The sequence below is a fragment of the Zophobas morio genome, unplaced genomic scaffold, assembly GCF_036711695.1.
Source record: "Zophobas morio isolate AGI-343-1 ecotype UQ-CSIRO unplaced genomic scaffold, CSIRO_AGI_Zmor_V1 ptg000012l, whole genome shotgun sequence".
NCBI lineage: Eukaryota > Metazoa > Arthropoda > Insecta > Coleoptera > Tenebrionidae > Zophobas > Zophobas morio.
The window spans coordinates 15,399,943-15,414,047 of record NW_026972117.1 but is presented as its reverse complement, the minus strand read 5'-3'; the positions used below and the strand labels follow the sequence as shown (position 1 = coordinate 15,414,047).

The following is a 14,105-nucleotide window of genomic DNA, read 5'->3' as shown; positions in this document are numbered from 1 at the left end:
CGAAAAATTGAAAAATGGAAGAAAAATTGAAGAATCGAAAAACTGAAAAATCCCAAAACTGTGAAATCCTGAAATGGGAAAATTAAAAAATCGATTAATCAATTTAGAAAAATGTCAAAAATTGAAAAATCGAAAAACTGAAAAATCAAAAACCAGAAAATCGAAAAATTGAAGAACTGAAAACTCGAAATACTGAAAAGTCGAGAAATGGAGAAATGGAAAAGTCAAAAATCAATCGAGAAGTTGCGAAAACGAAAAATTGAAAAATTCCAAAACTGAAACATCGAAAAACTGAGAAATCCTGAAATGGGAAAATTAAAAAATCGTTTAATCAATTTAGAAATGCGAAAACTTGAGAAATCGAAAAACTGAAAAATCAAACACCAGAAAATCTATACATTAAGAACTGAAAAATCGAAATACTGAAAGCTCGAGAAATGGAGAAATGAAAAATTCAAAAATCAATTATTCGAGAAATTAGGAAATCGAAAAATTGAAAATTTAGAAACGTCAAAAATTGAAAAATCTAAAAACTGAAGAGTCGAAAGATTGAAAAATCGTAAAACTGAAACATCGGAAAATTGAGAAATCGAAAAGTAAAGAAATCGAGTGAAAATCTGAAAAATCGAAAAATTGGATAAAAACCCAATAATGAAATGTCGAAAAATTTAAAATGGAGAACCGAAAAATTGAAAAATCGAGAAATTAAAAATTTCAAAACTGAAATTGCGAAAAATTGGAAAATAGACAAATGAAAAAGCTGAAAAGTCGAAATGAAATTGACGTCGAATATCGAGAAATCGAAAAATTGATTAATCAATTTAGAAATGTAAAAAATTGCAAAATCGAAATACTAAAAATTCGAGAGATCGAGAAATGGGAAATGGAAAATTCAAAAATCAATTAATCGAGAAATTGGGAAATCTAAATATTGAAAATTTAGAAACGTCAAAAAAAAAATTGAAAAATCTAAAAACTGAAGAGTCGAAAGATTGAAAAATTGTAACACTAAAACATCGGAAAATTGAGAATTTGAAAAGTAAAGAAATCAAGAAATTGAAAATCTGAATAACCCAAAAATTGGATAAAATCCCAATAATGTAATGTCGAAAAATTGAAAATGGAGAACCGAAAAATTGAAAAATCGAGAAATTAAAAATTTCAAAACGGAAATTGCGAAAAATTGGAAAATCGAAAAAATCGAAAAATTGAAAATTGGTGACGTGGAAACATTGAAAAATCCCAAACCGAAAAATTGAAAAATGGAAGAAAAATTGAAGAATCGAAAAACTGAAAAATCCCAAAACTGTGAAATCCTGAAATGGGAAAATTAAAAAATCGATTAATCAATTTAGAAAAATGTCAAAAATTGAAAAATCGAAAAACTGAAAAATCAAAAACCAGAAAATCGAAAAATTGAAGAACTGAAAACTCGAAATACTGAAAAGTCGAGAAATGGAGAAATGGAAAAGTCAAAAATCAATCGAGAAGTTGCGAAAACGAAAAATTGAAAAATTCCAAAACTGAAACATCGAAAAACTGAGAAATCCTGAAATGGGAAAATTAAAAAATCGTTTAATCAATTTAGAAATGCGAAAACTTGAGAAATCGAAAAACTGAAAAATCAAACACCAGAAAATCTATACATTAAGAACTGAAAAATCGAAATACTGAAAGCTCGAGAAATGGAGAAATGAAAAATTCAAAAATCAATTATTCGAGAAATTAGGAAATCGAAAAATTGAAAATTTAGAAACGTCAAAAATTGAAAAATCTAAAAACTGAAGAGTCGAAAGATTGAAAAATCGTAAAACTGAAACATCGGAAAATTGAGAAATCGAAAAGTAAAGAAATCGAGTGAAAATCTGAAAAATCGAAAAATTGGATAAAAACCCAATAATGAAATGTCGAAAAATTTAAAATGGAGAACCGAAAAATTGAAAAATCGAGAAATTAAAAATTTCAAAACTGAAATTGCGAAAAATTGGAAAATAGACAAATGAAAAAGCTGAAAAGTCGAAATGAAATTGACGTCGAATATCGAGAAATCGAAATGTCGAGAAGTCGAAAAATCGAAATCAGGCCAAAATCGAAAGAAAAATCGAAAAATTGAAAATTGGAAATAAAAAAAAATCGATAAATCGAAAAAACGTGGCGTGGAAATACTGAAAAATCCCAAACCGAAAAATTGAAAAATGGAAAAAAATTGTAAGAATCAAAAAACTGAAGAATCCCAAAACTGAAACATACAAAAACTGAGAAATCCTGAAATTAGGAAATTAAAAAATCGATTAATCAAGTTAGAAAAATGTCAAAAATTGAAAAATCGAAAAACTGAAAAATCAAAAATCAGAAAATCGAATAATTGAAGAATCGAAATACCGAAAAGTCTTGAAATGGAGAAAGGGAAAATTCAAAAATCAATTAATCGAGAAATTGGGAAATCGAAAAATTGATAAAATCTCAAAACTGAAAAATCGAAAAACTGAGAAATCCTGAAATGGGAAAATTAAAAAATCGTTTAGTCAATTTAGAAATGCCAAAACTTGAAAAATCGAAAAACTGAAAAATCAAAAACCCGAAAATCGAAACATTGAGAACTGAAAAATCGAAATACTGAAAGCTCGAGAGATTGAGAAATGGAAAATTCAAAAATCAATTAATCGAGAAATTAGGAAATTGAAAAAATGAAAATTTAGGAACGTCAAAAATTAAAAATTGAAAAATCGAAAAATTCAAGGGTCGACAGAACTGAATCGTAGAACTGAAACATCGAAAAATTAGGCAATCCAGAAATTGAAAATCTGAAGAATCGGAAAATTGGAAAATCCCAATACTGAAATATTACAAAATTTTAAATCGAAAGTTCAAAAATCGAAAATTCGAAAAACTGACAAATTAAAATAAAATACATATTGAAAAATTGAAGAAACGAAAAATTGAGAAATCGAAACATCAAAAAATCGAAAAATGGAAGAATCGAAAAATCAAAAAATCTAGAAATTAAAAATTCCAAACGTGAAATGACGAAAAATTGGAGAATCGAAAAATCAAAAAGCTGAAAAGTCGAAAAAAAGTGGAAATTGAAGTTAAAAAAAAAATCGGTAAAAATATAAAAATCTATAAATCGCAAAATCCAAGCATGGAAACAGTGAAAAATCCCAAATTGAAATATCGAAAAATTTAAAATCAAGAAACTGAACAATGAAAAACTGGAAAACCGAGAAATTAAAAAGTCCAAAACTGAAATGACGAAAAATTGGAAAATCGAAAAATCAAAAAGCTGAAAAGTTGAAAAAAGTGAAAATTAGAAATAAAAAAAATCGGTAAAAATTTAAAAAATCTATAAATCGCAAAATCGAAGCATGGAAACATTGAAAAATCCCAAATTGAAATATCGACAAATTGAAAAATGGAAGAAAAATTGAAGAATCGAAAAACTGAAAAATCCCAAAACAGAAATCGAAAAACTGAAAAATCGAAATATTGAAAATTTGAGAAATCGAGAAATGAGAAAATCAAAAATCGATTGATTAATTAATTTAGAAACGTCAAAAATTGATAATCGTAAATCGAAAAAAATTGAAAATTTCAGAAATCGAAGTTTGAAAAATCGAGGAATCGAAAAGCCGCCAAATCAAAAATTCGAAAAATTGTTATATTTTGATTTTTTTCCAAAAATCTCGATGTCGAGAATAAAAATCAACACGGATTCATAAACCACAAATACAGAAATATGTTATATTTTTGCTGTTGTGTAATTAAATCAAAATAATTTACATTAGTTACTTTATAAACGATCGTAATTAAGTACCATGTGATCGAAAAAAATACTCTAATGAGTCGTGAAATTTATTTTTATATAATGTTAGTTATTTGACCGTAACTGTCAAACTGAACAAGGGGCGTGTTGGTGTTGCCAACATAATTTTTTAAAGATAAATTTCAAAGCTTGCTAGTGTACTTTTTTCCATCAATAGTACAACACTTAATATTTAAAAATTAATTGCAATAATTAAAACAGCTATAAATAAATAGATGCGTAATGAATAATTAAAAAAAAATTAAATGAATTTTATTGTTGTTAATTGCTAATCAAATGCATTCATTAATTTTAGTTTTTAATTCAAAATTATATGATTATGAAGGTTTAGTAAGCGATTGTAAAATAAGCCATGTCGGTTAGCCCTCAGTGAAAATATAGGGGTTGTAATTGAGAGAAATGCGGCCCACTGAATAAAATGGCAAACATTATTTATAAAGTAGCAAAACACAAAATATAAACTTGTGAAACATCCTGTACAATACATTATTTTGCACATGATTAAAATTCAAGTATTTGTAAATTTGTCGACCTATTACTTCTTTCAAGAATTTTTTATTTTTATTATTTATCTACGTGGCCTTTTTTAACGTACGAAAACTTGATTTGTTATTCATCCAATCGATAAAATGTAAATCAACAATGTAAATGTACATAAAAAATTTGATATAAAGATATACAACGATCCCATCAATTTACTCTAGATTACCTGCATAGCAGTCGCCATTTTCCTCTGCTGGGGCAACGAACAATTATCTTCAATCGATAAAATCACCGGATATTCCGAAGTGGCAAAAGCGTGTTCTTTTATGGTCCGGATCACATCCATGAATTTGATTTTGGTCGTAAAAGTATGACCATGGTAGATGAACGGCATACCATCTGGACCATCCCAGCAGTCCAACTCTATACATCTACAGCCCATTCGCAAGCATCTGGCATACGCTTCTACTGAAGATTCGCTTGATAATTGATCACCGGTGAGATATCTTCACACAAAAAAAAATGATAAAGAATAGATACGAATTTTGAAAGTGGATGTCTTACGTGTTGTGAGAAGACGCTATCCAATAGTGAGAAAGCGGTCTGGACATGTCATGGTACACCGTATCTTTCGACGGATCCCATAAGTCGTTCTCTTTCGAAAAAAGAAAATCCAAAAATTCACCAATCGTGAAATGGGGCTCCTGCACCTCCCTTTGAGGGTCCTGCAAGCCGAAAACTATCACTCGGAAAATTCAAAAACCCTACCCACCTTCAAAAAATCACAGATAAATCGGGAGACGGCCCGGTCGTCGATACTCAACTCGTCGTTTTGCTCCTTTAACAAAAAACTTTGGAATTCTTGTAGACTGACGGTTTTCATATTCGATGAATACAGGTTGACTTTATCAAAAATCTCGGCGCAGTTCTAAAATCACCGTTAACAAATAAGCTAAAGCGTGAATTAGAGTAGGCAGTACTTTACACTTTCGTCGAAGATGATCTTCTGGTACAGAACGGCAAAGTCGTCGAATCCAATCTCTGCTCGTTTCCGCGTATCGACTTCGTTAAATAATTCTCTAAGTTTGTTCGTCGGAATTTTGTAATTTATTCGAGGTAGGAACGCTTTTAAGTCTTTAATGTTTATGGTTTCTGAGGAATTCTCCATGGCGTAGAACTCCCGCCTGAGCCATACTTGTACTTGGAGAGGGTAGGGGGCGTTAATGGTATCTTTGACTAAGTAACGCAAACCCTTCACCCACAATTCACATTCTTTTTCGGATAGTGCTAAAACCAAGAAAGTAACATTTTTTTGAAATGAATTTAAATATATATTGGTCAATTTTTTAAGTACTATTTTTCTTTTCCTGTCAGAATTGTACAGAAAATTTACGACTTTACCTATCGGTACCTGATACCTATAACGTCATACTAATCTATTATTAGGATTACTCAAGTGCAAAACGGAAGTATTTAAACTTATCAATGTTTACTTATTTTATTATTGATTCATAATTTGTAAAAAATCATATCTTTTACCATGTACTTGCAGTGAAAATATCGATTGAATTCGTTAGTTCACTAACCCAATATGACAAATATTGTAAAAAGTCAGTTTATTTTTTTATATGATTTATAATTAAAATATATGGCTATACATTTCGGCTTTTTGTTTTAATATGTGTAGACTTCTTTTCACAACATGAAACTTGGAAAATGGAAAATTTGTATTAGGAAATATCGATTTTATGCACATTAAGAAAAAAAAAAGGCAAAATTAAAGCCCCGCCCACCCGCCCTATCTCAATTCTGATGATTTTGTTTATTCGTCGCAAGCCGAGGGGCGAAGCTTAATTGTAAAATCCTTATTTTTCTACGAGAAATTACCATGTGAAATATGTTCTTAAGTAATCGTGTTATACAAAAAAAAATGGAGAAATACAAAAATCGGAAAGTCGAAAAATTTCTAAAATCGAAGAACCGAGATGTCAAGATATAAAATCGAAAAATGTAGAATTAAAAAAATCAAAAAACTGAAAAATCTAAAATTTAAAAACTCCAAAAATTGAAAAATAGAATTATCGGAAAACTAAAAAAAACGCGATGTTGAAAAATTGAATAATGCCACAACTAAAATGACGAAAAATCAAAACAGCGAAAAATTGGAAAATCGGAAAGCCGAAAAATCAGAAAATTGAAAAACCTATGAATCGAAAGATCGAAAAATTCAAAAACTGCAACACCTAAAATTGAGAAAACGAAAAACTGAAAAATCGAAACATTGAAAAGCTAAGAAATCGAGAAATGAGACAATTAAAAAATCGATTAATCAATTTAGAAATATCAAAAACTAAAAAATCGAAAAAGTGAAAATCAAAAACCAGAAAATCGAAAAATTGAAAAACTGAAAACCCGAAATACTGAGAAGTCGAGAGATCCAGAAATGATAAATTCAAAAATCAATTAATCGAGAAATTGGGAAATCGAAAAATTGGAGAGTCGAAAGATGAAAAAATCGTAAAACTGAAACATAAGAAAATTGAGAAATCGAGAAATTGAAAATCTGAAGAATCGAAAAATTGGTAAACCCCAAAACTCCAATAATGAAATATCTAAAATTTTAAAATCGAGAATCTGGAAAATTGAAAAATCGAGAAATTAAAAAATCGAAAAATTGAAGAATAACAAAACTGAAAAAATCCCAAAACTAATATATCGAAAAATTGAAAAATCAAAAATTTAAAATCCAAAAATTGAAAAATAGAAATATCCAAGAACTAAAAATCGGGATATTGAAAAAATCTAAATTTTAAAAAATCGAAAAATTCCAATACTGAAATAACGAAAAATCAAAACATCGAAAAACTGGAAAATCGGAAGCCTAAAAATCAACAAATTGAAAAACCCAGAAATCGAAACATCAAAAAATTCAGAAAATGAAACACCGAAAAATTGAGAAATCGAAAAATTGAAAAACTCAAAAATCGAAATACTGAAAAGTCGAGAGATCGAGAAATGGAAAATTCAAAAATCAATTAATCCAGTAATTGGGAAATCGAAAAATAGAAAATTTAGAAACGTCAAAAATTAAAAATTGAAAAGCGAAAAAGTGAAGAGTCGAAAGACTGAAAAATCGTGAAAACTGAAACATCGGAAAATTGGGGAATCGAAAAATAAAAAAATCGAGAAATTGAAAATCTGAAGAATCGTAAAATTGGTAAACTCCAAAACTCCAACAATGAAATATCGAAAATTTTAAAATCGAGAAACTGAAAAATTGAAAAATCGAGAAATTAAAAAATCCAAAAATTGAAGAGTCGAAAGATGGAAAAATCGTAAAACGGAAACATACGAAAATTGATAAATCGAACAATAAAGAAATCGAGAAACTGAAAATTTGAAGAATCGAAAAATTGAAAAATCCCAATAATGAAATATCGAAAAAATTAAATCGAGAAATTGAAAAATTGAAAAATCGAAAAATTGAACAGAAAAAAATTGAAAAAAACCCAAAAATAATATCAAAAAATTGAAAAATCGAAAGTTTAAAAATCGGGAATTCGAAAAACTGAAAAATTAAAATACAAAAATTGAAGAATCGAAAAAATGAGAACTCGAAACATCAAAAAATCGAAAAATTGAAGAATCGAAAAACTGAAAAATCGAGAAATTAAGATTTCCAAAACTGGAAAATCGAAAAACGGAAAAATCAAAAACCAGAAAATCAAAAAATTGAAAAACTCAAAAATCGAAATACTGAAAAGTCGAGAGATCGAGAAATGGAAAATTCAAAAATCAATTAATCGAGTAATTGGGAAATCGAAAAATTAAAAATTTAGAAACGTCAAAAATTAAAAATTGAAAAACTAAAGAGTCGAAAGATTGAAAAATCATGAAAACTGAAACATCGGAAAATTGAGGAATCGAAAAATAAAGAAATCGAGAAATTGAAAATCTGAAGAATCGAAAAATTGGTAAACTCCAAAACTCCAACAATGAAATATCGAAAATTTTAAAATCGAGAAACTGAAAAATTGAAAAATCGAGAAATTAAAAAATTCTAAAATTGAAAAATCGAAAATTTTAAAAATCCAAAAATTGAAGAGTCGAAAGATAGAGAAATCGTAAAACGGAAACATAGGAAAATTGATAAATCGAAGAATAAAGAAATCGAGAAATTGAAAATCTGAAGAATCGAAAAATTGAAAAATCCCAATAATGAGATATCGAAAAAATTTAAATCGAGATTTTGAAAAATTGAAAAATCGAAAAATTGAAGAAAAAAAAAATTTTAAAAACCCAAAACTAATATCAAAAAATTGAGAAATCGAAAGTTAAAAAATTGGGAGTTCTAAAAACTGAAAAATTAAAATAAAAAAATTGAAGAATCGAAAAATTGAGAACTCGAAACATCAAAAAATCGAAAAATTGAAGAATCGAAAAACTGAAAAATCGAGAAATTAAAAATTTCAAAACTGTAATTACGAAAAATTGGAAAATCGAAAAATCAAAAAGCTGAAAATTCGAAATGAAATCGAAAAGTCGAAAAATCGAAAGAAAAATTGAAAAGTTGGAAACTGGAAATTAAAAAAATTGGTAAAAATAAAAAAAATCGACAAATCGAAAAATCGTGGCGTGAAAACATTGAAGAATCGAAAAACTAAAAAATCCCAAAACTGAAACATCGAAACACTGAGAGATCGTGAAATGGGGAAAATTAAAAATTGATTAATCAATTTAGAAATGTCAAAAATTCAAAAATCGAAAAACTGAAAAATCAACAACCAGAAAATTAAAATACAAATCGAAAAATTGAGAAATCGAAACATTAAAAAATCGAAAAATTGAAGAATCGAAAAACCGGAAAATCGAGAAATTAAAAATTCCAAAAGAGAAATTACGAAAAATTGGAAAATCGAAAGATCAAAAAGCTGAAAAGTCCAAATGAAATTGAAGTCGAATATCGAGAAATTGAAACATTAAAAACAATCGGTAAAAATAAAAAAAAATCGATACATCGAAAAATCGTGCCATGGAAACATTGAAAAATCCTAAACTGAAATATTGAAAAATGGAAGAACAATCAAAAAACTAAAAAATCGTCACATTGAAAATCGAAAAATTGACAAACTGAAAAGTCGAAAAATTGAAAAATCGTAAAACTGAAACATAGGAAAATTGAGAAATCGTGAAATTGAAAATCTGAAGAATGGAAAAATTGGATAATCCCAATACTGAAATATCGAAAAATTTAAAATCGAGAAATTGAAAAATTGAAAGAAACATCGAGAAATTAAAAAATTGAAGAATAAAAACTGAAAAAATCCCAAAATTAATACTTATAAAAAAATTGAGAAATCCAAAGTTAAAAAATCGACAAATCGAAAAACGGAAAAATTAAAATACAAATCGAAAAGTTGAACAATCGAGAAATAAATTAAGCTCTGGCCCCCTGGTGCACGGCGAATAAACAAAAACATCACAATTGAGATAGGGGGCACAATTGAGATAGGGGGGGTGGGCGGGACTACATTTTGGTTTTTTGTTTTAATATATGTAGACTTCTTTTCATAACATGAAACTTAAAATATGTTTAAATTGGAAAATTTAGTTAGGCTCTGCCCCATAATTGCAAAATCCATTTTTCCTTGCAAAAATGTACCATTTTAACCATGTTCTAAGTTTCATGTTAAAAAAAAAGATGGCTAAGTATATTAAGAAAAAAAAAGGTAAAATATAAAAATGGAAAAACGGAAGAAACATTGAAGAATCGAAAAACTGAAAAATCCCAAAACAGAGAAATCGAAAAACTGAAAAATCGAAGTCGAAAAATCTGAACAATTGAAAAATTAACGAATAAAAAAACTGAATCATCGAAATATTGAAAAGTTGAGAAATCGAGAACTGAGAAAATCAAAAAATCGATTAATTAATTTAGAAACGTCAAAAATTGAAAATCGTAAAACGAAAAAATCGAGAAATTGAAGAATCAAAAATTCGAAAAATCCCAAACTGAAATATATCACAATTCGGATGATTTTTTTGTACTCGTCGTAAACCGAGGGGCGGGGCTATAAAATCCATATTTCTTTACCAAAATTGATCATTTTAAACGTGTTTTAAGTTTCTAGGAAAAAAAAATCATCACAATTGAGATGGGATGGGTGGGCGGGGTTTCTATTTTGCCTTTATTTCTGAAGATACTTAGTATTCTTTGAACAACACGATACTCAAAATATGGCGAATAAACAAAATCATCACAATTGAGATAGGGTGGGTGGGCGGGCCTTACATTTTGGCTTTTTGTTTTAATATGTGTAGACTTTTTTTCACAACTTGAAACTTGAAACATGTTTAAAATGGAAAACTTAGTTAGGCTCCGGCCCATAATTGCAAAATCCATATTTCCTTTCAAAAATGTACCATTTTAACCCACGTTCTAAGTTTCTTGTTGTGAAAATATGGCTATGTATATTAAGAAAAAAAAAATATATATATATAAGCCCCGCCCACCCGCCCTATCTCAATTGTGATGACTTTTTTATTCGTCGTGAGCCAAGGAGGCGGAGCTTAATTGCAAAATCCTTATTATTTCTTGTTGTAGCGGGCATGCTCACTTTCAACGGCTACGTTTTTTAATTTATAGAGCTTATCACAAACAAAAACACTTTTATCATTTCTAAAGAAGGACCTTTGTCCAGTTTTTTTTATTAACATTTGAAATGTATTTGGCTTAAAACAAGTTTTGATTATTTTTTTTAAACACACTACCGAATTTTTACTAACTTTACTTTTCACATTTTTGACAGTGTACATAACTACTGAATGGACCCATTTGGTTAAATTTGAAATATATCTAGTAATCCTAAACAGAATAAAAAATAAATAAACAAATATAAAAAAACCAATAACCATGCATATCCTAACATCATTAAACACAGAGTCTGCAGTAAAGTAATTTATAACGTTTACATTTCAAGAAACCATAAATAATATTATATTAGCGCAGTTAATTTTTCAAAATACCAAAAAGTGCACCATATAATAATTTTGTTGGTATTACTGCGATTTATATGAAAATAATTCTCGACATTGACACTAACCTTTAAAAATATTTATCCATAATTTATCCAAACCAATTAATCAAAATTTCGTGGAAGCGTAGTATTAATGTTTTAAAATATATTTCTTACTGTTTTTAATGAAGTTACAATACTGCCAAAGCAGCAACTCAAATTTTAATTGATCGGTATTCACACGAATTTATTATTATGATTTCCTCATATTTATTTTTTCTATACTAATACGAACTGGTGGATAAATATTTTGAGTTGGCCGATTTATCTGAATTCGTAAAAAATGTTCGCTAGAATTCTTCGATACTCGGAATTGGGTGTCCAAGAAATGTTAAATGAAAGCAGACAATTACATAATAAAATGTCCCTGAAATAAATTTTTTACCTCGTATCAATCCACTTAATAATGCAAAACAAAATTGAAGGCACCAGATCCAGATATTGGGTACGATTGCATTGATTTCACAAAATTTACAACAAATAAATTTGATAGTGTCAAATTAAGCACTGTCTAATGAGGTAATCGCATTTTTCTGTTAGTTTATATTGGTATAATGAAGTAGTAAAATTAATATTGAGCAGATAACTGATAATTTACGACTTTTGTTAATAAGGACATTCATGAATAAGAAACATTGAAAATTATTTTCTTTTGAGCTGACTCAATGAAAATTAAGTTTAATGTTACCATTAATTTTTATTTGTCATTTTTTTTAACCAAAAATTTAAGATGTATATTTAAAATACATTATATGTTTATTTGAAATAATAAAAAATGTACACTGGCAGTTAGAATATCAATATATGTATATGTTTATAGTTACTTCGTAAAAAAATACTTAGAAAACAATAAATATGGTCGTAAAACTTTTTCAGAACTAATAGACGAATTTTAAAAATTTATAAAATTATAATATAACATTTTTCTTTTTCACAGTGGTAACATACAGCTCGTAAATTTCTCATTCAGCTAGCAAAAGAAATGAGGAATGTAGGAAACAAACAATAAACAAATATAGCTATTAATAAAATATGTAGCCTCTATGTTTATTTTATTTCAGAAAAAGATGTCCTCGGAAAATATTGTATGCCGCAAAAATATCAAGCAAAACTTTCAATTATAATTCGATTTCGCAATATTTAAAATGACTATTTTATTTCCGCGAACTGACTTTTATTATTCCAACAAACATCTAAATGTACTTTAATAACAAAGCAATGTAATGATATACACATAAATCACATACAATAAAAAAGTACATTAAAATATCATTCTTTTATCTCCACTGTACAATCGAACTAAACAAACAGCAAGATTTGTTTGTTTTGTTTCTTCTTTTTTAGTTGCTTATGTGGCAAGAACAATTTATTTTTTAATATATGCAAATAAAGTCATTAGCCACGCTAGATTAATTATGTATTAATTACCTCTTTATCTTGCCATAAATTCATAAGACTCACCAGCAATACTGAGGACCCTCAACTTAAATTCAGATCCATAATACACCACAAAACACTTGAGATTCTCAATCTTCTTTGAATCGTCCGCCCATTTATCAAAGTCTTTGGAATTCTTCCCTAAACGAATTTCTTTGATCTTCCTCAAGTCAACAGCACCATCATGGACTGGCCTGGCGTTGGTAGTAGTGGCCCGTGTCCAGACAATCTGCCGAGTCTCTCTCCGTATAGCCAAAGTCTTATGCTCCGCTTTTTTTCTCAGAGAGTACTTCATCACCAAAGTGCCCCTTTCCAGTTGACTGATGATCTGCTCCATCTCCGGGATGTATCCTGAGCCCGGCGACGGCGAGAAGGCCCCGTTGAACATCCCGAACATTTTGCTGATCCTCTCTTGATCCAAGCTACGAAAATTGTTCTCAAAAGGGCTGTTCCGAAACATCATTTTCAGTTAAACGGGGGCGCGCAGTAAAAATCGTCGCGGTTTTTATTATTAGACTAATAGATTTGAACCGGATGGATTCTGTTAGGAACTGTGAGCAACAAACGTGAGGAATCATTCCTGCCGCACGCCAACACGATAAACAAAGCACAATTCCGTGAATTCCATGCTGTAAGGCTCGTTTCCATACTGCGAGTTATAAATAACTGTAAGTGAAGACAAGGAATTGATTCGAAATGGGTAGATAAGATAATAATTATCTGGCAGGCGCGCAAAGTGGCGGTAAATACGATGTTGTGTGGAAATGTGGCGTTTTAATTCATGATGTGAACCTACAGTTATTAGATTAGTATGCTATTTTGGGTACCTTTACACAGGAAGTGTGGCTTATTTGTTACAATACATGTCCAGTGGTTCTCCCCTTTCAGCAACAGGAAATTGCACTCTCACGTGTTTGGATATGAAACATTGTCAAATTGGGATCGTTTGATAACGCGAATAAATTTGTTTAACTGCTTTAATCCACATTGATAACCCTCTTGCAAATTGACAGCTGACATGTATTTGACAAGTGCGGAAAAGAATGGAAGGGTGGGCGGAGCTAATCAAGGACACGGATCACGGTGCATTGACAAGACGACAGTGAAGTTGACAGATCGGCATCCTTGTTTTCAACTCGGTTGTATTATTTGTTGCATAACCAACAAATATTTCAAAATTAATAATAACAAATTTTTAAACAATAAAGTATTTTCCATCAACTTAATTCGCTTTAAAGTTAAAAACACGTAGTCGTTAGATATTGCAATGACCACTTAATTACGAA

General features: G+C 29.0%; 1 protein-coding gene across 2 annotated transcripts in view; it reads right to left on the bottom strand.

The window, feature by feature from the left end:
* LOC135127879 (1-phosphatidylinositol 4,5-bisphosphate phosphodiesterase gamma-1) overlaps nt 1-13,858 on the bottom strand; it is a 51,096-nt gene extending 37,238 nt beyond the window's left edge. Inside the window, exons 1-6 of one of the 2 annotated variants that reach the window (XM_064054544.1) lie at nt 13,647-13,858; nt 12,844-13,241; nt 5,292-5,593; nt 5,079-5,234; nt 4,871-5,031; nt 4,533-4,812 (exon numbers count right to left, since the gene is read on the bottom strand). In XM_064054544.1, the coding sequence (XP_063910614.1) occupies nt 4,533-4,812; nt 4,871-5,031; nt 5,079-5,234; nt 5,292-5,593; nt 12,844-13,216 (1,272 nt within the window). In that variant the 5' untranslated portion in view covers nt 13,217-13,241; nt 13,647-13,858. Of the gene's footprint in view, nt 1-4,532; nt 4,813-4,870; nt 5,032-5,078; nt 5,235-5,291; nt 5,594-12,843; nt 13,527-13,646 lie in introns of those variants that run through there. The other variant, XM_064054543.1, reaches the window with a different exon arrangement.
* Nucleotides 13,859-14,105: the final 247 nt, after the last annotated feature.